Here is a 26,576-nt window from a genome sequence, read left to right on the forward strand (position 1 = left end):
TAAATAATTACTTAATATATTGATTAGATTCATTTATTAATAATTATTTTCTAAAATAATGCAATTACTTGTAATAATTATTTAATTTATAATGTGACAATAAATGACGAGATCCGCAGTCGGATCCGCCCCAGTACCGAGCCAGTACAGACTCAACATATCCGTCATTCTTCCGACGCTGCAGAAGAATAAGATCCGCCGGCGGAAGAAATCCAGTACCGAGCCAGTACTGACAATAGTGGGAAGACGGTTCCGACAGTCGGAGCATAATCTGTACCGCGCCGGTTGCTTTTTCAGATCCGAATCGGTACAGACTGTCGGTACTTGCGGTCTCTACGGGCGCGGATCCCAGCCGGTTGTAAACTCCGACGTTCGTCCGACTTTTCCGCCTGGGAATATAAAGCAGCTTCAAAAGGAATTACCATGCTCACTTTTTTAATAGAACATTTTAACTTTTCTCTTTTGGAGGCATGATCAATGAGAACTTTTAAGGGGGAGTGACACTTTTGAGGTGTCTTTTGAACCTGTTTTTCATGAATTTTTTTAAGAGACAAGAATGAAGTAAATAACATTTAGTTTCGAAGACTTTATTTTTGTTAACTTTATAAGTTTACGAAAATATATTTATACTAAAAAAAGTTTCAATTTGTTGCCTATAGAGGGCGCCGAAGTTGGTCTCGTTTCTCTGCAGGGCAAATCGGTGGGCAAGATTCTGGTTATACACCCTGATGCTTTAATGCCTTCCTTCCGGTTTTGACGGCGTTTTAAAAAGTCGTGGCATATCTATTAAAATGTTGTTAGTTAGTGACATATAAGTTCGTTTATAAGTCATAAACTAACAATATTTTGATAGATAAGGTAAAAGTCCCAATTATGGAACGCTTTTTAAGCTAACTAAATTTCTATGATAAATTTGTTGGAAGTAGGAGTGTTAATATAAATAATTTTGGTATAGATTGAAAGGTTGGTATTTTGTGAACAGTATTTAGGCCCTAAAATGTTCATTTATCATGAAATAAAAATAATATTAATTAAATTGTGAAACCTGCACTAGTACCGATTATGAAACGATGGTTTCCTGTATGTGGGCATATTTCTAGAACTTTTAAACTTTAAGTTCCGTTTATTATTAAATTTTAAAAATTATAAAAATAATTTTGCAGTACCATAATCTAATAAATTATTGTGCTCTTTAAATATACCTTGTGTATGATAATCATTTTAATTAGGTAGGGAACGACAAAAGTAAGTAAAAGTGACGAAATCGCCAGTTTCTCGTGTGTGACATTGACTGTTTTTTTCAGTTTATATGGTATAACTTTTTTAACGAGTCATTATATATTTTGTGACTTATAGTAGATGTAGTGGGGAGTATAAGGAACCAAAAAATCATTGAGACGATGTTGTGCCTCAATTAAGATAAAAATTTCTTTTTGGAAATAAAGTATGTTAAAGTATACATAAAAACAAGTATGTATAGTAGGTTTTTAGGTCTGTGTAATGCGTGGTTGCCATGTTATCAGGGGCTCAATTTTTTTTCAGTATACACTGAAACCCCCGAAATTTGGACTCCCGAAGTTTGGATTGCTTTGACATAGAGTATAGACAAAGTAGAGTAAGGGGTCGGCGGGAAGCGCGGACAAACGTTGAATTAGAAGCAGTAGCGTTTGCATAAAGTGTACCGTTTTGTGGCTCTTTTGAAAAACTTCTTAATAAATTTAATCTTGTGAATCAGTTGTTAAGTATAAATATAAAAAATTGAAAACAATGTTTCTCAATTATGTTTTAATAAATTGACAACAAAATTGTCATTGAATATGTAATATTCATTAAGCGCATCTTCGTTTTAATGAAGCGTACGGCCCTGAATATTTATACTTTCAGTCGTCAAGGTGTCCCCTCCGAAATTTGGACACCATTACATTGCAGTCCAAATTTCGGGGGTTCCAGTGTAATTTTCAAATAGCAATATCTTTTACCTTTATCAATTGATTTTAAAGTTGTATAAGTGATTTTAGTAGAGAATTTTCCAAACTTTTGAATGACATTACTAATTATTTAAAAAATGTAGTTTCATAAAAAAAAATTAAAAATGTTTTTTTTCAATTTTCCTCCCTCTTTCCCCCCTTCGAATTTTTTCAAAAACACACAAAAATGTTCCTTATTTTATAAACTTTTTACCCTTTAAAAGCCATTTTGGGACATTTAAATGCGTACAAGCTACAGATGATTTTGTAACCCGGTGCAACTCATCAATTTTTCCCTTATTATTATAATTTTTACCATAGTGTTGTGCAGTGACTGTCAATTAGGAATTTTTTAGTAAAATATATTGTTTGGAACATGGGAAGTAGGTGTTTCACATTGCACTATTAAAAATTCATTATTTAAAAAAAATTTTAGACTTCAAATCTGTGTTTAATTACTTTAAAAAATCAGTCAGAGAAGCAGGCGCAATGCGCCTACATCATAGCAACGGTTGTTATGGCATTACTATATCAACGGTTGTTATGGCAACCATTATCATAGTAACGGTTGCCATGGCAACGGTTGTTATGTCAACCATTAACATAGCAACGGTTGTTATGTTGCCTTAATAAGACATAAGACATAAGACATAAGGCTTAAGACTTAAGACATAAGACTTAATACATAAGACTTAAAACTTAAGACTTAAGAACATCTTATACCGAAGTCTCGCTATAAGACTTAATACATAAGACTTAAAACTTAAGACGTAAGAACTACGGACGGACACCGAAGTCTCGCTATAAGGGTTTTGACCCTTGTCCACGAAACCCTAAAAATACAGAATCACCATATGTATTAGGGTGGTTCTATTATTTTTGAAAAATTGGAATTTCTTAGGTCGCTGGCCGGAATTTGAATTAAAATGCAAAAAAATAAGCTACCCACGAGAACAGCCCATTTGATAAATATTAACCAGTGCCGACGAAGGTTTAAAGTTTAAATGGGGTTTAACATGGGTTTGGTGCACTTCTGTAAACTTTGTATTATAACTTTTTTATTTCTTAAAAATTTAACTTGGGTCTATGTATTCCCGCACAGTTTTTCATACGCTGAACACGAATATAATGTCAAAAATATCTTTTGACAGCTGCCGGTTGTCAAAAAGCTGTCAAATTTTGAAAATGAGAGTTTTCACGACTTTTACAATAACTTCCACGAATAAAACGGTTTCTTGTGAAAATTTCAGTTTATATCTAGCAATTTAATACACTTTGACGGTTGATAGCTGTCAACTGCCAAAATATATTAAATACCTACATCAAATGGGCTGTTCTTGTGGGTAGCTCATTATTTCACATTTTAATTCAAATTACTGCCGGCGACCTAAGAAATTCCAACTTTTCCAAAATAAGAACCACCCTAATATGTATTTTTCTTATTCATAACACTTCATGTGATTAGAATATCACTGCTTTTATAGAATTTCGTTAATATCCGTTGATTTTTACACAGTAAATAAATATATTTACTTTACTATTAGTTGTAATATATATATTACAACTAATATAACGACTGATATTAACGAAATTCTATAAAAGCCATAGAGTTATTAGAATAGAGTGCGCAAGCGACCAAAATGTTTCTTAGGCGCATAGACGGAGACAGCCATACGAAAAGAAGACCCCTTTCCTTTCTTTCTCTAATAACGCATGCGCGATAGTGAAACAGCTGATGCATCGAAACAACTGTTGCTTGCTTGCAATTATATTTTTCTTTTATTTACATGACAAATAAATAATTTAAAATAAATTTAAAATTAAAATAAAACATTTATAATATTTGAAACAATTTTTCATGCGATCTTTTTAGACAAAAACCTAACCAAAAACTTTCATTCTTGCACATGCGCCAATAAACAAGGTAAGAAAAGGGGTCTACTTTCATGCTTTTGTCTCTTTCTATGCGCCTAAGAATGCCTCTCACGGTAAAAGGTATAACTCGCGCACTCTATTCTAATAACTCTATGATAAAAGCAGTGATATTCTAATCACATGAAGTGTTATGAATAAGTAAAACACATCTTTGGCTTGGTGGAAAACTGTACCATTTCAAGAATTTGTTATAAACTATACCATTTCAAAAGTTTATTATAAAACATACCATTTCGATGAAGATCTAGAAAAGCGTTGCATTAAAGAAATTTTATCCCATATGCACAAAAATGGCGCTTTCTGATAGCAGACGACAGGGAGGAAAGTCATTCATTTCTTCGACCGTATAAAAATGGCGGCCGTGTTCTCCCAAGGGCAAGAAAATTAGCTGTTCACATGCATTTTTCTTGCCCATGGGAGAAAACGGCCGCCATTTTCATACAAATCGAACAAGTGAATGACTCCCAGTCGTCTGCTATCTGAAATCGCAAAAAACTTTTTTCTCGAAATAGTATGTTTTAAAAACATTTACCGAAATGGTACAGTTTTCCACCAAGCCGACGACATATGGTGATTCAGTATTTTTTAAAGTAATTAAACATAGATTTGAAGTCTAGAATTTTTTTTAAATAATGAATTTTTAATAGTGCAATGTGAAACACTATGGTAAAAATTATAATAATAAGGGCAAAATTGATGAGTTGCACCGGGTTACAAAATCATCTGTAGCTTGTACGCATTTCAATGTCCCAAAATGGCTTTTGAGGGGTAAAAAGCTTATAAAATAAGGAACATTTTTAGGTATTTTTGAAAAAATTTGAAGGGGGGAAAGAAGGGGGGAAATTAAAAAAAAATTATTTTTTTTATGAAACTACATTTTTTTAAATAATTAGTAATTTCATTCAACTGCCCCTAGGGATCGTAGGACCTTGCAGCTGGTGGGGTGGCTTAAAGGCCTAATCGGGGAGTACCTCTGGACCCCGTTCTTTCCCTCGTTGGTCGTTTGCGGCGGCCCGCTCCTCACAAGGGAGGGACCGCCCAATAGACCAGCTCCATGGAGTAGAGGGTAAGAATGGTGAGGAAGCAACCTTTGGGCGATCAGGAATGATCACCACTGGAAGCGGAGGGGTGTACTGCCTGCGGGGCCCCAACTAAGAAACGGTCCCCCAATCCGAGATGTTTCTGCCGTGTCGATGGATGAATGGCACTAGGGTTACCAAATCTGTCGCTCACGACGGGCCGGCCGCCTGTCTGTCTCTCGGGATTGTACTGGTTGGTGAGTGATCCCGTTAAGCTCGGGGGAGCGATCCGGCTGGGGTTCCGGCAGGCGGGCGGGCGGCTGGTCTTGGCGTGATGTGAACGGAGGTGTCTTAAACGGCGGCTCCGGAACACCAGGCGACCTTCCGGTAGTATTAGCCTTACTCCTGCAAGCGGGGCTCTGCAGGAGTGGACTTTCTTTTCCCTTGCTACTCGTGGGTCTTCAAATGGAGAATCAATTCAACAATTTAAATTTAGGTGACAAAAGGGTCTCGTTGGCTGCGTCTACAACCTCCTCGGAAGTTGTGGATGTGACGGTCTCGAACCCTGAAGTCGTGGGTCAGTCTCCCCCCTCCTCTTTGGCTTCTCCTTCGGGTTCTTCGGGATCTGATGGTAATGTGGTCTTAGGTGGGGGAAGAGATTCGGAGGCTGTAGAAATGGCCCCAATCAGAAGAAAGCGCCTTACCGGTTCTGAAAAGAAACGGTTAAGGAAAGAATGGCTAGCAGCCGGTGTAAACAACTCGGTTTCCTCGGGTGTTGCTACTGGGTCGAAGAGAAAGAGTGGCCAGGATGCATCACCTCTGGAAAAAAAGAGGGTGTAAAAAGGCCAAAGTCGTTCCAACAGAGTACCAGGAGAGAGGGGTACAATGTTGGGCTAACAATGGCCCAAAGGAAAAATCCTCTAACGATGGTGGTCTATGGCGAGGGCTACCCAGATGTGGCGCTTACAGATGAGCAGTTTGAACTTCTTAGGAAGACCGTTGTGACGCTCACCTGTGAGGAGCCGGTCGAAAGGTGGCTGCGTTTTGAGACTTTCTTCTGCAGAGGAGGAGTCTTTATCTTCATCGCTTCCAACCCGGAGGCTGTGGAATGGCTGACAAAATGTGTGGCCGACCATGAGCCCTGGGAGGGAGCGAGGTTGAAAATTGGTGGGGTTGAGATGCTCCAAAGAATGGTAAAGGCTACTGCGTGGTTCCCTGGAGAAACGGCGGACGCGCGGACGGTCTTGCGACATTTGGAGGCTTTCAACCCCACGTTGAAGACATCGACTTGGCGTTTGCTGAATGTTGATGGGTTTCAGGTGGCGAACAGGGGTGACAAGAGTTTTCTTCTTGTCGCTCAAGTCCCTGAAAGTCAGGCGAGGGCTATAGAGGCCCTCGAATTTAAGCCTCACTATCACTTCGGGCGGATAACCTTTAAGGTAACTGTCCCTGATCGTGACGGCACAAGCAATGTAGAGGAGGAGAAGAGCAAACATAATTCACTGTTTGCAAGCTCTCCGCTATTCAGATTTACTTGCATCATAGCAAAGGCGCCTCATCAGTACTGACGAGGAGCATGGCTAAGTTGCACACAGGCATCTCACTAATCCAAGAACCATGGTTAGTAAGAGGTGTCATTAGGGGGCTTGGTGGGGCTGGTCTAGTTTGTTACAGGGACTGCAGACCTGCCAAACCCAGAGCGTGCATTCTTACTAAGGGTGTCAACGCAACTATACTATTGGATCTGTGTTCAGGGGACCTAATGGTGGTGGTAACTAACCTGGAGGGTATAGGTAAGACGGTCGTAGGATCGGCATGTTTTCCATATGATAATAAAAATAATCCGCCAATTGAAGTTCGTAGGTTAGTGGACTACTGTATGGAAAAGGGACTTCCTCTGCTGCTGGGCTGCGATGCAAACTCACAACATACGGTGTGGGGGAGCTCAAAGGACAACCAGAGAGGACAGGAGCTACTGGAATATCTAATCGGAACGAATCTAGATAATCTCAACACGGGTTCGACCCCGACTTTTAGCAATGCGATTAGGCAGGAAGTGATTGATATCACTCTCTGCTCCAAAAGCATTGGAAATAAGGTAAGAAGATGGAAAGTTTCTAATGAACCTTCTCTTTCTGATCATTCACAGAAAGTCTTCGAGGTGAAGTCTGCGGTCCGATCCGAAACTAAGTGGATTCGTAATCTCAGAAGGACGGATTGGGCTAGTTATATCTCAGAACTTCGAACGACACTTTCTGGTTTACCGGGTAAGATAAGAGATTATCAAACCCTGGATGAGGCGGCCAATGATTTTACAAAGGCTATTAAGGCAGCTTATGAAAGTAGCTGTAAACCGACAAAAGTATTCTCGGGAAAAGAGGTGTGCTGGTGGAACGAGAGATTAGAACATCTCAGGAGAGAAACCAGGAGACTCTTTAAGCGTGCCAAGAAAAGGCGCACGACTAATGGTTGGTCTGATTTTACGAAAATGAGAGACGACTACAGAAATGAAGTAAGGAAAGCAAAACAAGATAGTTGGAATGCTTTCTGCTCTAGCATCGAAAAAGGGAAAGAGGCGGCCAGATTGGATAAGCTGCTCGCTAAGAACCCTGATGCAATTCTGGGCACTTTAATGTTGCCGGACGGGACTTTCTCTGAGTCGGACGATGGAACCTTGGCTTGTCTGGTCCAGGAACACTTCCCGGGCTTTTCGAGGTATGGGGAGGGCGGATCCGATCCTGAGCCGCCAACAAACCTTCCGCAGGCTGATTACCGGTCGCGGAGGCAGTTGGCTAACAGGATTGTGACTGCCGAGAGGATCAGATGGGCCACGGAATCTTTCAGCCCTTACAAGTCTCCGGGTCCTGATGGTGTCTACCCTGTCCTCTTGCAAAGAGCGATAGATGAGGCTGTTGGACGATTGGTAAGGCTTGCTAGGGCGAGTCTGACTCTGGGATATGTCCCGATAGCGTGGAGGGGTACAAAAGTTGTATTCATACCTAAAGCGGGCAAGAACGGTTATACCTCACCGAAGGATTTCCGTCCTATTAGCCTTACATCCTTTATTCTAAAATTAGTTGAAAGGTTGGTGGATAGATATATTCGCAGTGAGGTTTTGAAACGGTTCCCGCTACAAAAGGATCAATATGCGTATAGAGCGGGATGCTCTACGGTAACAGCTCTGGCTAGAGCTGTAGACCTAATTGATGGGCAACTGCAGAATCAGGGCTTTGCTGTGGGTGTTTTTATGGACATAGAAGGAGCTTTTAGTCAGGCCTCTCCGGAATCCATAAAAAGAGCTATGACAGCTTTTAATATTCCTACGGGAGTGGTTGATTGGACCTGTCATATGTTAAAAAACAGGAACCTCTTATCAACTAAAGGAGACTCAGTCCTGAAAGGGACAGTCAACTCTGGATGCCCCCAAGGAGGTGTTTTTTCATCTTTGCTCTGGTGGTGGATGAACTACTGAGAATTCTGACGGAAGCAGGATACCATGTAATTGGTTATGCGGATGACATTTTGTTAATCGTTCGCGGTCCCCACCTTGAAGTTATACTCGAAGTGGCCCAAAAGGCGTTAGACCAGGTAGATGAATGGTGTGAGAAGGTGGGTTTATCTGTAAATCCGGGGAAAACGGAAGCGGTTATCTTTACCAGACGGTACAAGTGGAAAGCCTCGTGCTCACTTACGCTGTCCGGAAAAGAGATCAAATACACAGAGCAGGCAAAATATCTAGGAGTAATCCTGGATAGCAAACTGCTTTGGAAAAAGCATTTAGAGGAAAAATGTAAGAAACTTACAGCTGCTCTTTGGCAATGTATAAGGGCCATTGGTGGTAGCTGGGGTCTCAAACCGGATACACTATTGTGGATCTATGAAGCAATTCTGCTCCCTAGACTGACCTATGCTTGTGTGGTCTGGTGGAGTAGAGTTGAGCTAAAAACAGCACAAACAGAATTGGAAAGGGTAAGGGGGATGGTACTTAGAGGCATAACGGGGGCGGTGCGTACAACTCCTACTGCTGCCCTTGGTGCCCTCTTGGGGCTAGAACCCTTACACCTTACAATTAAAGCAGCGGCGGTTAAGGCTGCCCTGCGGTTGAGTGGTCCTGTGGGCCGCAGGGAGGTGGGCAGATGGCGTCTCCCAAAGAAATTGGTGAGAATCCCCCTTCTAAGTATGATTAGGGACAGAACTGTCCCTTTGTACCTCTTCGACAAAAAGTATAGGATTAATATACCTAGTAGAGAAGATTGGATAAATGGACTGACAAGTATTCCAGCTGACTGTGAAGTCTGGTACACAGATGGATCAAAAGGCGGGAATGGAGTTGGTGAAGGAATCTATCATGTAACCTCCCAAGTGGGACACTCCTTCAAGTTGGGGACCACTGTTACTGTGTTACAAGCCGAAATTGTGACAATATTTTATGGTGCTGTTGAAGCCTTGAAAAATTGTCACAACAAAGATATTTTTATCCTTTCGGATAGCAAGGCGGCCATTTTCTCCTTGAAACGATACGTATCAACATCACGGCTGGTCGGTGATTGTCATGAAGCACTTAACAAACTAGCTGAAACGAACCGCGTTACCCTCCTGTGGATCCCTGGTCACAGTGAATTCGCGGGAAACGATAGGGCGGATGAGCTAGCCAAAGAAGGGGCTAGAAAACAACTTATTGGACCTGAACCTCCCATTGGTGTTTCCAACAAATGCCTGACACTGGAAATTAAACAGTGGATAGCTGCGGAACACCAAAGGGAATGGCAGGTAACTAAGGGCTGTAGACAAGCCAAGGTACTCATGGGAAGTAGTATTAACCCTATGAGGAAAGCGGAATTCCGCAAATTAAATAGAAAAGAGGCAAAGATCATAACAGGGCTATTAACTGGCCATGGTGATCTGCGCTATCATAGGCACAAAATGGGGATCCTAGACGACCCGAAGTGCCGTAGGTGTGGAGAGGAATATGAAACCCCGATACACATCTTGTGTCACTGCCCTGCACTTGTGAAGGAGCGGGAACACATTACGGGCTACTTCTTTCTGGGGGAGACCGTTATTGCTACCAGAAACCTGGCCGAAGTCCTCCTGTTGTGGAAAGGACTTCGGATATAGGGGTGGTTATGGGGAACGTAAAGGGATTACCCAAGCGTTAGTGGCGTTGACCTGCAAGGTCCTAAGTCCACAACCCTCTTCTTAATAATAATAATAATAATAATTTCATTCAAAAGTAAGGAAAATTCTCTACTAAAAATACTCATACAACTTTAAAATCCATTAATATGGGTAAAAGATATTGCCATTTGAAAATTATACTGAAAAAAAATTCAGCCCCTGATAACATGGCAACCACGCATTACACAGACCTAAAAACCTACTATACATACTTGTTTTTATGTATACTTTAACATACTTCATTTCCAAAAAGAAATTTTTTTAGGGTGGCTTTTATGTTAGAGAACGCCTCATTTAAGAGTTTCCTGTTTTTCTGATTACGAATTTGAAATAATTTTTCAAAAAATTTAAATAGAAAATCCAATATGGTAGATACATTTCTGGAAAATAAAATCTTTTTGCATGATTTTTTTTTAACTTCTTGTTGTTATATAATGATTTGAATGTAATTCAAGAATTGTTAAAAAAATTTTACTAGACTTTTATAGATAATAGGACTTAAAATTTTGGAAATTTTAACAGTTTTAAAGAATTTTAAAGATAACAAGAATTAATCAATTTTAAATTTCATTTTATTTTCATAAGCTTAATTTAATTTTAAATTATTCATTTAATTTATTATTTAAATTTTATTCTGTTTTTAGAATTATAAATTTCTTTTTTTCTAAGTTTCCATGGTAATATTATTTTTAATGTGTCAAAATGTTTTAATTGACGAATGTAGATATTATGTATTTTATTTAAATAATATTAATTATGGATAAAGAAAAGGAAGTAAAACTTTCAATTAAACGTTATTCATTTTTTCTTCATGCTGTTTGTACTTTTAATATAAAATAAAACTAGAAAATTTTTTAGAATATTAAAATAATTATATCTCGTGGATATTTATTTATTTACTTCTATTGCTTTTTAATTATAATTAATCCCAAAAAATTTTTAAAACAGTATTTAAAATATCAATAATTTTTATGAAATTTTGAAACCACTTTTAAAAGTTTTAAAAAACTAAATTCAGATACATAATAATTAGCGACCCCAAAAACCCCTTTATACCCACTTCTGTGTAAATTAAATTATTTTTTAAATTTTCATCCGCCATATTGGATCCGCCATTTGGAATTTTCGAAATCCGACTACAGAATCATAATTAGCGACCCCAAAAACCCATGAATATTCAATGCTGTGGAAATCCATTAATTTTTTAAAAATTTTGTCCGCCATATTGGATCCGCCATTTTAAATTTTGAAAAATTAACATCATATTCGTAATCAGCTACCCTAGAAACCCCAAGATACCGATTGATGTTAAAATCCAACTTTATGAAAAATCTATGCATTTAGAAACATTTTTTCTACTATTTGATCAATGCACAAAACAATAAAATTGATTTCAAGAATGTGCCTTAAAAAGAAAAATTAAGTTTTCCAATACCTAAAAGTTTAAAAGTTCTAGAAATATGCCCATGTACGGGTGTTTCAAAATTGAAGGGTGGCACAGTGGTCGGAGGTACACTATTTTATGCGAAAAATGGTAATTTTTAAATTGCGTTAAATTAAATTAGATAAAGCGATTCTTACTCATAAGTGTCCCTAGATTTCAACACTGATCGGTATTTACAATGAAATTGATTGGGAAAGGCGATATACATGTTTAAAATGCGAATTTTATAAGTGAAATTTTTTACCCTTTATAATATGAGTTTTCTCAACAAGTTTTTGTATTCTAGGAGTCAATATTAAAAATGTTTAATGATTTTATGTCATTTCTTACGCTTAAAAAAAGATGTTTTCTTAAATAATTATAACTAAAAAAAATTTGTTAATAAAATATCAATTGCTTTATAATATAGCTTTTTATTTGAATAATTATTTTTAAAAAGGTATACAAAAAAAGTACGACTGAGTACGATCCTAATTCTTTTTTAGAAGAGTAGTCCAAAGTATCCTTTAATGACCTACGGAAAAAACATCTGCGCAAACTTGCGCCAAAAAAATTTTTTGACATTTTTGTTTCATGAGTCCGATTACAACAGTAGTTCAAAATGACAAAAAGTGGATTATAACATTAAATATTGAATTAATTCATGGTAGGTATTTTTTACAAGTGATTTTTATTGTGTGTCTTGATAAATGTAAAATCAATTTTCAAAATTTCAAAATGGCGGTTCCAATATGGCGTCAAATATTTTTAAAAATGGTTTAGTTTCTACGAAATTTGGTATTCAAAGGTTTTTCATATATGTGTTGATGAATCTAAAAGATAGAAAGTAATATGAAAATAATTTCTTACATTTTAGTCCTGTAAAATATATTTTTATTTCTAAAAGTAAGTTTATTAGCTTCTATTTATATTAAATTATTAAATTTCTTTCATATTTTAACCAATAAAGTTAATAAAGAATTATCAAGAAATGTCAATATTATTATAGTTACACTAAACTCTTGCTGTAATGGACTCGAATGTGCTGTGGTCCATTACAGCAAGAGTACCCTTGAAGCAAGGGCACAATGACATTCAGGGCCATATGAAGATTTAAAACATAGATTCTAAATAATTTTTTTTTATTTTCTTTAAATGCACAAATTTTTAACTAAAAGCAAGTAATTAAGGAATGGAAACATAATTTTGGAAAATATTTTTTTTTTTTAAATGACTGAACAGCTCATAAAATAATAAAAAATTGAAAATAAGATTTTAGTGGGGAGACTGTGCACCCGCAAAATTTAAAAAATAATACTTTGTTGGTGGCGCTAGTCGCCGAGCTCAGCGACCCCGTTTCCCCGCTCACCACTTCATCTACAAACTAGTCCATTACAGCAACGTCCATTACAGCAAGAGTTCAGTGAATTTCAATTATTTTGATGATTCAAAAATGTACTTAACGTTTTGTTATTTTTTGTATCTCAGTCACTATAAAAATATGTTATTATTAAATTACTTTCTTCCATTTTAATTGTTAATTTATTTTAAAAAAGAAATTCTCTTCAAGTAAATTAAATAATTAATTTTAATAAATAAAGATATTTTTATATTATGACATATACAGTGATAGAAGGTAACTGTCAAAGTTTAAGTTCGATATCAATATTGTGACTACTCAATCTGCAAATGTAATAGTTATATTCATAAACATTTTCTCAATTTTTATAAAGCTGACAGTCACTTTGACAGCTGTCAACTGTCAAATTATAAATTTTACGTGAAATTCGAGATCAGTGAGTCTAAAAATCTTATAGGTAAAATTTTTATGTAGATTTACTCATTTTTTATAAAATTGACAGTCAATTTGACAGCTGTCAGCTATTACATTTTAAATTTGACATAAAATTTGGTTTCAGGAGGTCTCAAAACCTGATGGAAGTTATTTTTGTGCAGATTTACTCATTTTTGATAAAATTGACAGTCACTTTGACAGTTGTCAACTGTCAAATTATAAATTTTACGTGAAATTCGAGATCAGTGAGTCTAAAAATCTTATAGGTAAAATTTTTATGTAGATTTACTCATTTTTTATAAAATTGACAGTCAATTTGACAGCTGTCAGCTATTACATTTTAAATTTGACATAAAATTTGGTTTCAGGAGGTCTCAAAACCTGATGGAAGTTATTTTTGTGCAGATTTACTCATTTTTGATAAAATTGACAGTCACTTTGACAGCTGTCAACTGTCAAATTATAAATTTTACGTGAAATTCGAGATCAGTGAGCCTAAAAATCTTATAGGTAAAATTTTTATATAGATTTACTCATTTTTTTAAAACTTAACAGTCACTTTGACAGCTGTCAACTATCAAATTGAAAATTTGACATAGAATTTGGATTCAGAAGGTCTCAAAGCCTGATAGAAGTTATTTTTGTGCAGATTTACTCATTTTGATAAAGTTGATAGTTACTTTGTCAGCTGTCAACTGTCAAATTTTAAATTTTATGATATATTCTTATTTAGTATGACGAAATTAAGAATATCCTAAAGTTTCGTTGCAATCGGTGCAAGTAGATATACAGGGAGAGTTCTAACCTACTAAAATTGAACTGTGCATGCGCATACCTGAGTTTTGGCGCGAAAATTTAAATTTTGAATCTAAGTATATACGCTATTTGGATATATGTGAACATGATCATTTGGTATGAGATTTTTGATGCACTTTGATCAGCATGTGATAAGAGGTAAGTATTGTGATGCTAAGGCGGATATCACATCACAAGGAGGGGTAATATTCAGACCATGATTCTGAGGCGGATATGACATCATGGGTGAGGGTGCGATTCTGAGGCGGATATGACATCACGGGGAGGATACGAATCTGAGATGGATATGACATCACGGGGGGCACGATGCTGAGCCGGAAATGACGTCATACTTCCTAGAATTTTGACATGTGTAATTTGATAGATTCTTATCTAAGGAATTTTTACCATCTACTTGTTGTTTATAATATCTTTGATTTATTGCTTCCGGTTTGTGATTTATCTAAAGAATTTTTCCCACGAGTAATTTGATACCTATTTATTTCCTGGAATTATTTTCTTTATTTAAGCTATTGTTTTACATGTAATTTGATATCTTTGATTTATTGCTTTCGGTCTGTTTTATTATACAGTTCATTTATTTTATTTTGACTAAGTTTTATCTAAGGAATTTTTACAAACATTTTCGGTACTTTTCATAAGAATGCTTTTGATCTTACCGCAATTCCACGAAATCTATAATTAACTTCAAGGTCAAATAGGTCATATTTTGTGTATATAAAGAGAGCAGTTTTTCTCAAATGTCAAATATTCAATGTGTAAATGGTAAATTATTGTAAAGAGAGGATAAATAAATACAAGAATGCATACAATTCAATTTATTTTTATTTTAACCTTCCTTAAATACATTATAATTCAGATTCGTTTATCCAACTGTTATGAGAGTTATCAAAACCTAACCATTTTACAAATACATTAGATCCTCGTTTTTTTAATACTTTTTCAACTAAATATACATCTGGATATTTAACTTTAGAAAGTTCTTGCTCGTAAAAACATCCACTTATTAGATTTTCCTGATTATCCTTCAAGATATATGTTATTGGATTAGTATTTTTTACATCGCTTATAGTAAATATTTCCGTAGTCCAATTTGGCGTATAACCCTTTTCAAAAACATGCTTAACTTTACTTATACGTACTCTATCTCCAACTTTAAATTTCTTATTATATTGCCTGTTTACTAAAACTTTTTTAAATGTATTAAACAATAAATTATTTTCATTTTGAGCATTTACATCTTTCGGTTTCATTCTTATTGTCCGATGTTTACTATTATTATACGCATTTACTAAATCACTTAGTATGTCTATCCATTTGTAATTACCGCGTAAACTGAATTGCATCCACATTTTATTCTTCAAAGTACGATTAAATCGCTCACAAATTGACGCTTTCAAATTACTATGAGTAGAATACAAGTTAATGTTATAACTTTTAATAAGATTTTCAAAATGTGAATTATAAAACTCTTTTCCTTTATCTACTTGCAAATTTTTTGGTACACGTTTTTTAAATAAAATAGATTTCATTGCCCCAGTCACATCTTCACCTTTTTTGGACTTTACTGGAACAGCCCAAGCAAACTTTGAAAATGTATCAATGACGGTTAACAGGTACTTGTAACCTTTATTTTCTCTAGCATAAGGTTGCATTTCAACAAGATCAGCTTGCCAAGTCTCGTCAATACCTCGAATGTCAACATTTCTTCGCTTATAATTTTTTCTCGCTGGTTTATGTAACTCTTTCACCAACTGTAGTTTTTGATCCTCCATTGTTAATTACCTTCAAGTGTGCGCAGTCTGCTGTCTAATTGTAAAATAATCTCTTTGCTGGTAGACATCATCTCTATATTTCTTTCAATACTGATTCTTAGATTTTCAAAATATTTTTTTATCAAATCTTCTATCTCTGCAATCTTTACAACATTGTCATTTATATCATTTCTCACAGAACCGATTACATCATAGATGGCGTTCGTTTTAGATTCAATAACTTTGTTTACAGTATTCAAGTTTACTGCATCACTGTTGCTCTCAGCATCAGCTACGTTACAAAGTTTCTTATTTTCAATATTAAAATCTCCTTCACCAGTCAACTTAAAACCAAGTCCTGGTGGACCTCGATTTGAAGTTTCTGTGCTTTTAAACTGACGTCCGAATATGTCGATACTCATAATGAAAATGATAAAAATTTCTACAACTGCTAATTAATAAACAATTCCAGCTTCTCTCAACTCTTCAATAATTGATATAATCTTATTATTATGACTGGGATTTCCAGCTGCTTGAGATGCCAAGAGCAATCTTAAACGATCAACCAATTCATTAGGATCATCCCAATAAACATAATCAATTTTTGCATCTTCTTGTTGAGTCATATATTCTGGAATTAAACCTTCACCAGAATGTACTGCTATATAGTTTAGATATTTTAAACTCTTTTTATCTCTAACAGCGCCATCTGCTTTGTAATATTTTTTATGAGCATTAGTTGATATTACAATATTTTTATAATTTTCCCGATCAACTACACTTAAAACAGCTTCTTCTGGAACTTTTTTGAATAAAAGCTCAAGTAAACCTTTCGTTGCAGGATATGTTTTATTACCTACACTAATATTATTTTGTTCAAAATTTATTCCTGAATTACCAATCATTAATTGCCCTTTAGATAATTTACGAACTCCATATGAAGGATCTAAATCTTTTCCCTTTTCATCCAACATTTGAAGATATAAAATAGCACCATCTTTCTCTGATTTATCTCCATCTCCATTATCATCTCCATCATCATCATAATCATCATTGTTATTGTCATCATCAGCAGCTGTTGCAAATGATAAGTCATCTCTTAAAAATGAATCATTCTCTCTCTTAACTTCTTGATCTTTTTCAAACTCTAAAGGAAGATCTCCCTCTCTTTCAATTTTTACTGGTCGAATTTGTTTAACAATTTCAATGTCATCAACTAATTTCTGAATTGGTGTCACTATAGGTTTAAAGGTATTATTTAAAGTCTGTTCAATTTCTTCCTTGCCCAATTTCATCAGTCTATGCTTTCGTCGAATAGCATCACTGGCTTTTGCAATTTGACCAAGAATATCTTTTTGCTTTCGCAAATGTTTCAAGTGTGTAGAAGACATGTTGATAGACCAATGTCTTGAATGAAACTGTTTACAAAGAATATCATTTCTCTAATTTTATAAAACAATCAAAACATTTTCTATATCTACCTTCATTAATATCACGATCTTTATCAATCACTATAAAATCATGCTTATTTTTCCAACGAGAGTTGCAAAGTTTTTTAAATTCCATAAATGTCATATCAGTATTTACATGATCATCATAAATATGTCTAAGATTCATTTCATCTTGTTTGAATAAAACTAGTAAATTAACATTGTCACGTATTAAATGTTTTGGAATGCGCGCATATGTTTGACATAAATAAAAGCAATCCACAGCTTTGTGTCTTCCCATAGCAAAAAAGGCCTTAATATTATTTTGTTTTTCACATGCTACGTCATCAAATATAAATATTGAGTTTGGTAACGCATTGTTTGGTTCTACAACATTCACATGTTCATTAAATGGAAAGTAGCCAACACCCTCTACTGGTTGCAAAATGTTTTCTAAAAATTTGTATTTTGGTTGATATAACGATTTTGAGTACACATAAACATTTTCAAATCGTAATCCATTGGGATGTATTAGAAGAGCAAGTAAAGCATTTGTCTTTCCACAATATGACGGTTCACAAAATATTGCTCGCACACTATTTGGCAATAAATTACCATGACGATTATCTGTTTTTTTATTACAATCTTGAACAAGAGTGTCAAAATTGTAAACTGGTAATTTAATCGATTGTGCTTCGAACTCCATTCTTACGATAACTGAGGTTAAAACTATAAATACAAGGTTTTTAATAGTTTCAATGTCAGTTTACTGTAGTCGCTTGTAACGTTTGCATGCAAGTCCAATAATAAGGTCCATGCTACTTTACAGCATCTGATTGCTAGGTCTAGTTTTTAGGAGAGGTTTGCGATTTGGTGTCGATCGTCAACTCTTTCATGCTTTGGGCAAGGTTCACGTTTCCTACTGTCGGAGGCAATTGGGATAATTGACTATTACTGTGATAATTGACTATTACTGTCATAATTTTTTTGTTAGATCATTAAAGGTTGACTGTTTGTAGTCAAATGACAAAAAACTATAAATACATTGGTTATATAGATTTCCCCTTTAGTCTTGAAAAAGTTTTGTTCCCGAAAAGAATATAAATATGGGTGTAAATAAAAAACAAATTAGTTAAAAGAAAACTTCGAAAAGAGTAAGACGAGGTAGAGGTATTTTGAATAAAATTATCAATAAATTACCTTTTGAACTTCATATACCTGGCTATCAATACTGTGGTCCAGGAACAAAATTGGCGAAAAGATTAGCACGAGGTGATCCAGGAATCAACCCTCTCGACGCTGCTTGTAAACAGCACGATATTTCTTATTCAAAAAATAGGGAAAGTGTAGAAGCGAGAAACGCAGCTGATAGAGTACTTGCTGACAAAGCTTGGCATCGTGTGTTTGCTCCTGACTCAAATTGTAGTAAAAGAGCTGCAGCTTACGCAATAACAAATGCAATGAAGGTCAAATCAAAATTGGGCATGGGAATCAAGTCAAAAGAAAATATGAAGAAAAAGAGGGAAAATAAAAAATCAACGTTGAGAAAGATTGTAACCGCAGCGAAAAAATCTATGAAATTAGATACAAATGCAAAGTCTACTATTAAATCAGCACTTGAGGGTGCACGTTTGTCAGTTAAAATTGCTGGTGGCAGGCGAAAAATTAATAAACCTCGAGTTTTACCGATACCTGCTAAAGTGGGAGGAATTTTACCTTTTCTTATTCCTTTGTTTGCGGGTTTAAGTGCAACAGGGGCTCTAGCAGGGGGAGCAGCTGGCATAGCAAAAGCTGTAAATGATGCAAATTCTGCAAAACGTCAACTAGAGGAAAGCAAGCGACATAATCAAACAATGGAATCTATTGCCTTAGGAAAAGGTCTCTTTCTAAAACCATATAAAGCAGGACTAGGCCTTCATCTAAAACCATACAAAGTAGGACAAGGATGCAAGTCAAAAAACTTGAAGTAAAGCTACCTCACCGTGCGCTAACAGATTTAGATTTACTAAAATTTGCGAAGAGTTTAAAAATTCCATATTTTCGAGGAGTTTTTATGCGAAATGAACTACCTATGCGTGGTCCTAAAGAAAATGAATTTGCAATTATTAATCTAGATGATAAAAATGGTCCTGGTACACATTGGTGTGCATATAAAAAGAATAAAGATAAAATCATATATTTTGATAGCTTTGGTAATCTTCGACCACCTGCGGATCTTGTTAAATATTTTGGTGTTGGTAGCATAAAATATAATCATAAACGATATCAAAACTATAATACATATGTATGCGGACATTTATGTCTTAAATTTTTATGTAATCAATTGAATATTCCTGATTTGTATACTTTGCATATAAATAAATGATATTCTTGGTTTAAATGTCAGTTATTAATTTGACCTCATCATGGACGATTCACTTATTTTAACGTTGTCTGGAAATTCATCCATCTTAGAATCTCAATTTTTTCCACCAATAGAGTTGTCTAATTTAAAAAATTATGCTCTTGGTCTTGTTGAATTTTTAACTTTTAATTCTATTCCTAATATAGATGCTGGGAAAAATAAATTTTACGTAGGAAATGAAGAAATTATTATACCCACAGGAAGTTATGAAGTTAGTGATATTGATCAAGTTTTGCATTTAATTTTAAAAAATAAAGGAATTAATTTTAGAATCAAACCAAACAATAATACATTGAAATGTACAGTTTATTGTGATGAAGAAATTAATTTTAAACCCAATGATTCTATAGGTAGTTTGTTAGGATTTTCTCCTCGCAAATTAAAAGCTCAAGAATACCATGAGTCTGATCAACCAGTATCAATCATTAAAATAAATTCCTTAAGAGTAGAATGTAATATAACAACGGGAGCATACATTAATGGTGAAAAAGTGCACACAATTCATGAATTTTTTCCTATTGTTCCACCAGGATATAAAATAGTGGAAGTACCAAATCACGTCATTTACTTGCCAGTCGCTGTCAAGACAATAGACTATATTCAGTTGCGAATTGTAGACCAAGACGGAAATTTAGTTAATTTTCGAGGGGAAACTTTAACAATAAGGCTTCATATTAAATCCTTAAAGTAATGGGTATTGTTTTTAATAATAGAAAAAGGATTGGTTTTGGTTATAAAATTAAGACACCATGCCAGAAGCAAATCAGTCGTCGTCGGCGAATCTTGAAGAGATTAACACCTCAGAACCTGCAACTACTGAAAAATCTCGGTCTAAAGATTGTAAAAAAAGGAAGAGAGTAAAAAAGAGATTTAAGGTTATTTTTACTTGTATTTGTGCCTTTGTATTTCAACGTATTATTCTATGGAAGGGGAAATTTTAAATATTGATTCACCAGTAATTTTTGATGAATCTATTGCTCATTATGAAGTTCATGCGCAACAACCATACACCTCATCAACATACAACAATAGTGACGAAATCCGCATCACGGTACAGAATCAGGATCATTGCTTATTTCCAAGCAAAAGCTCGATTCACATCACTGGAAAACTTGTGAAACCTGATGGAACAGCTCTAGAGCGTACAAATTTAATTTCTAATGGCATATGTCATTTATTTGAAGAAGCAAAGTATTAACTTAATGGTGTAGAAATTGATAAAAATAAAAATGTTGGTCTTACAAGTTTAATGAAAAATTATATTTCTCTGGATGCTAGTCAAAATAAATTTCTTGAAAATGTTGGCTGGTTAGAATTTACAAATGAAACAACCTTAACAAATGCACAAGGTTATTTTGATGTTTGTATTCCTTTAAGTATGATTTTTGGTTTTGCTGAAGATTACCAAAAAGTTATTATTAACGCTAAACATGAGCTTATTTTAATCAGATCAAGAACGGATGCTAACGCAGTGTTGCAAGTAGCACCTTTAGAAGAGTTTAAAATTGTTATTGAAAAAATTGAATGGTTATTACCATACATAAAATTATCAAATGCTCGAAAATTTAAATTATTAAAATATATTGAAAAAGATCCATCTATTCCAATAAGTTTTAGAACTTGGGAATTGTATGAATATCCTTTATTACCAATTACTCCTAAGCATATTTGGAGTGTAAAAACTTCAAGTCAATTAGAGAAACCTAGATTTATTGTATTAGGGTTTCAGAGAAACAGAAAAAATAATACAGTTCAAAACTCTAGTTGTTTCGATCACTGTGATTTATCTGATGTAAAATTATTTTTAAATTCACAATGTTATCCTTATGGTAACATGAATCTCAATATTGGTAGAAATCAGTACTCTACTTTATATGAAATGTTTACAAATTTTCAAGCATCTTATTATAGTAAAGAGTCTCAACCAATTTTATCAAAAAAAGAATTTTTACAATATGCTCCTTTAGTTGTAGTAGATTGTTCAAAACAAAATGAGTCTTTAAAAAGTGGACCAGTTGATATCCGCTTAGAATTTGAATCAAAAGAAAATTTTCCCGCCAATACTTCAGCTTATTGCTTAGTTTTACATGACCGCATCGTTGAATATAAACCAATCAGTGGAATTGTCAAAAAAATTGTTTAACTTTAAGCTTATATATATATTTAACTCTTTACGCGTAATGAGATTAGTTGATTTAAAAATGCAGTACTTGATGGATGTGCAAGGATTCAAATTGCCAATTAATGAATTTGTTTTAAAAGAATTAGCTATAGTTTCTGTAAATAATGATTCAATACCAATAAATATGGTTTTCCAACCTCCTTGTCCATGGAATTGCGTCACAAACAAATATAAATGTATCAATCGTTGGTTAGAAAATAATTTCCATGGTATTCGTTGGAATGCTGGTGATGTACCGTACGTTTATTTAAAAGAAATTTTAGAAAATGTGTTTAAAGAAGCAAAGACAATTTATGTTAAAGGTTTAGAGAAGAAAAAATGGTTAAAAATCTTAATCGATGAAAAATATTGTATTGAAATTATCGACATGAATGATTTAAATTGTCCTTCATTAAAAAAGTTAAACATTGAAACATGTATTGGAACTTGTTCAAAACATTTAATCAACAATAAAACTTTTACTTGTGCTCTTTAGAATGTTATAAACTTAAAAACTTGGTTCTGCAAAAACTGTAATATTTAATATTTTTAGTTTAAAATGTGTATTCAATTTTTTTCCTCAATAAAATTACAAAATATCAATTGGACTGTAATTATTATTCCTAACCTAACCCTATTATTTTCAGGTATAAGGAACAACAACATTTATTTTGATTACATTCATTTATTATAATAAATTACAATATTTTTAAGTATAATTTATTGTAAAAATTGTACAAAGTAAACAATAGAGAACTAATACAAACTAACATTTTATACATCAATTTCATCTATTTCCATTGGCTCTTGGTGTTGGTAACCCCAAGGAAGGGTGTCAGTTTTCCCTGGTATCAAAATTCTTTTATCATCCTGCCAACTTAAAGCAATTTTATTTTGTTTTACAGTAAATACATCATGTTTTTGCTGCGTATAAAGTGCTGAGATCGGATCAGGTTTTCATTATCATTGAGAGTATGCTTAAAATCATCGAATCCTATTTTTTTTAAAGTTGAATATTTTACCCCTTTTGCTTTCTTTTTAGCTTCCTTATCACCCCATAACTTGAATGCATATAGTTTTGATCTTAGACCTATAAATTCGTCTACAATTTTACCGTTATTTTCGTCTTTCATAAGACCCAAGATTTTTTTATTTGCAAGTGGTATATTATAAATGTTGTTTTCAGGATAATCGGATGTATCGAATTTATGTAAATCTCTTTTAATATAATCATAAAAATTTGGTACTGTGATTTGATAAACAAGACTGTCAGTATCTGTGTAGAGTAATTTTGCAGAATCACTAAAAGTCTCTTTAATGTAATTGTAATGAAAGTCATATGTTATTATCTTTGATATGTCTAAAATAGTGAATCCTATGTAAATTGGTTTTGTTAAAGTATACCTTTGTTTTATTTATCTCAATAATGACCATATCTTTATCGAATATGGTGCAACTATGAAAGTTTGGTTGAGCAATTAAATTTTTCGCGCAATACCTTCCCTCCCATTTTGTTACTAATCTAACATCTTTGTGTTTTCTAACATTTTCCATTGTCTTGCCAAATACGGAATTGTTCATTAGCTTGTAAAAATTCTTCTCAAATTCATTACTCGATTTTTTTCTAAGCTCGGTATTTAAATCAATGTAGGGTTTTAACCACTGCTTTTGCTTAAATTTTAAAACTCTATGTATTTTAGTTAATTTCATTCCCAAAGATAAATATAACTTTAAATTGCTATAGTGAATTGTATAGTTCTTCTTTGGTAATAAATTTGGAATTAATTTAGGAATTGTACATTTTGGGAGAGGAGGTATGAAATGTTCAGGACATAAGGGCAAGTCTTTATGTGAATCATGAAGTTCAGTTGGATAATCTAAATCTACTTCAAGAATATATCCTTCTGGAGAATCATCTGGAATATTCAAGAAAAAGTCATTACTATAATTTTCTAACCATTCAAAATCTGTATATGGCAAGCGCTCGCTCATAGAAGCACCATACTGATTATTTATATCGAAGTACATTATATAAGATTCTGGTATTAGGGGATTAAAATCTTTTTCCATAAATCTATTATTAGCTTTCGCGTATCTGTTTGAGCATTGTGAAACTCCACCTCTTATACCTTTTTCAATAAAAAGCAACATTTCCACATCTGTCAACAAATCAAGCTTTATGTCTGTGTACTTGAGCATAGCGTCAAATGCCAGTCCTGGGGCAGTATAGTAATGTAACGCGTCCAAGTTATAAGTTGTAAAACAAGTTTTTCTAAAATTTTCAAAAATGTCGGCAAGTAGTAGAACGTCAGTCTGTAAGTACAAGTCAGAGTATTCTCCTATTGTTTTTAAATTAAACGTTTTCCATACGTTATATGCATGCTCATAGTCTTCGTCTGAAATATGAGCGTCATTTAATTTAGAGTAGAAAGAGTCTTTTACTGGCAGTTGACCTTCTTCTAATTTTTCCCAGCTACTAATATATTCGTAAGGAAATATTCCTTTTCTTGTCAATAAATTAAACTCGTCGACATTTTTACAATACTTTTTCGTAATTTTTTTCTCATCATTTTCAAGATAGGAGGATAATTTGTCTAAACTGCTTGGCATAAATCTAAATGAATCAAGAAATCTTAATACTACTTTTGTACCTTTGACATATTTTGAAAATGAAATGTACTTTTCCTTGTTTATTGGTAACAGTTTAATTTCACCCTCAAAAGATGTTGCTAAAGCTTTAATAATGAAATGTGCATCATATCCTGACAAGTTGTGAAAAATTATGGGAACAACATGTGAATCTTTATAATTTACATTGCAATCCTGATGTGCCGGACCACGATATTTTCCCGTGAAATGACAATGATCGCGGTGTTTAATGTCATCTTTTTTAAAAGGTTTTTCACAAATATGACAAATTGTTGCTGAATTAAATTGAGTTTGTTGTATAAAAGTTAAATTTTCCATTGGAATAATATTTGTAAAATAAGAATCCACACTAATTGCCAACTCTTTCAATTGACTGATAAACCACTGAATACAATCTGGACCTCGATATGATTTAAATTCTGAAAGAGAGTCATCAAAACTACACTTTAGATAAAATGCAACGCTAGTAGGAATATGTTTCTGATATGTTGATGTGTTGGTGTGTGTACTTGCTATAGGTTCTAAGAGACTTTCAGTGTCAGCATACACGACAAAGGGAACATTTTCTTTATTTCTGTAATTTTAAAATTTTAAAATTTTGTCCTCTTCTTTAGGTAAAATTACTCGACACTGGTTTATTTTATCACAATCCAATTTATGATTATTAAATGATTTTTCATATTTAAAATGACATAAACATCTATCACAAAGTATGGTTCGATTATGGTCTTTTGTTATTTGAGATTTTACGAAACGAGATAAATTTTTAATCCAAGCAAAGTGGTAAAATTCATTGTTTTCTTTAAACTGAATTTCATCATTTTTAATCATTAACAAATGAATTGTTGGTTTATCTGATTTATTTTTACTTAAATAAATAGGAATAATTTCATTCTTTGTATTCCTTTTGTGAACTCCGTAAACATTAATACTTAAATTGTTTAATTTTTCAAATTTTGGAACATCATTCAGAGAAATTGGGAAATTTATACCCTCATACTTTAATACTTCATTAAAATCTGGATATGCATTTGTTCTACTTGAATGCTTTTCAGCAGGAAAAAGAGCAGCTATTACAGACCATGAAAAGCAAAATTCATCATCATTTTTTATATTTACAACAGCTCTTTTATTCTTTATAAACTTTGGCATTCTTATAAAAGTTGAGTACCCAGCCGCAAGAGGGACATATTTATTTATATTAACACTTAAATTTATAATTTCATTTAAAGACCAACCTGACTTTTTTTGTTGAAAATCATCAATCTTAACTAGAAGCTTTTCACGTATTTTATGATCAAACCATTCGTCAAAATTTGTTGATTCTAAAATTTTTGAATTTTTAGTATTGAAATATTTAATATCTTCAATTTCCCTACCCTCTTCTAGAGCACTAAAATTTGCCGCAAGAATAACATTAACTTTCATGTTTCCCGTCTTTTTAAATGCATTTTTTAATCGAGAAATAATCATTTTTTTTGCATCACTAAGAAAACTGTCTATATTTTTATGTTTTAAATTAATAATTACACCTGTTCTAATTCGATTCTCAAAAGCATTCTCTAATTCTTCCCACCTGATCCATCTTTCATCCTTTTTAAATAAGCCCGTTCCTGTTCTTCTTAGTTTCTTAAACTTTCTGCTATTCGCTTTCAGTAGTCCAATAGTTGATAAAATCTTTCTTTTCTCTCCACATGACACGGATCCATTTCTTAACAATTTATTTAATAATCGAATTTTCTTTACACTATTATTTATCCAAAAATTTAATTCCTTCGTTGTAGTTTTTTTACCTAATGTTTTAAGAGCATTGTTCATAATTGTCACAAAATCTTTACAATAACTGGAGCTTTTATTAGTTTCCAGAACTTTAACTGCTTTGTTTAATTTTTCTAAATTCATTTTTAGCACTTGAATTGAAACGATTAGTTCTTTGCTAAAATGATTAACTCCGATCAGACTATAGTTGAACTTTTAACGTTAGCAATTTCTTACAGTAAGATGTTTAAGCGCACTTGAATTTCACTATGCTTTGCTAATAATAT

The 26,576-nt window shown here is 33.7% G+C and overlaps 2 protein-coding genes across 3 annotated transcripts in view; one reads left to right on the plus strand and one right to left on the minus strand.

Annotated features, from left to right (window-relative positions):
- The window catches only part of LOC122503648, a 133,746-nt gene that overhangs the window by 97,209 nt on the left and 9,961 nt on the right, over positions 1–26,576 (minus strand). The window lies entirely within an intron of this gene.
- Positions 8,514–10,039, plus strand: LOC122503656. Its single transcript, XM_043614283.1, has 2 exons — positions 8,514–8,530; positions 8,581–10,039. Exons 1-2 carry the CDS (start codon positions 8,514–8,516, stop codon positions 10,037–10,039), a joined length of 1,476 nt encoding a protein of 491 aa, XP_043470218.1.

The sequence above is a fragment of the Leptopilina heterotoma genome, unplaced genomic scaffold, assembly GCF_015476425.1.
Source record: "Leptopilina heterotoma isolate Lh14 unplaced genomic scaffold, ASM1547642v1 Lhet_267, whole genome shotgun sequence".
Lineage (NCBI taxonomy): Eukaryota > Metazoa > Arthropoda > Insecta > Hymenoptera > Figitidae > Leptopilina > Leptopilina heterotoma.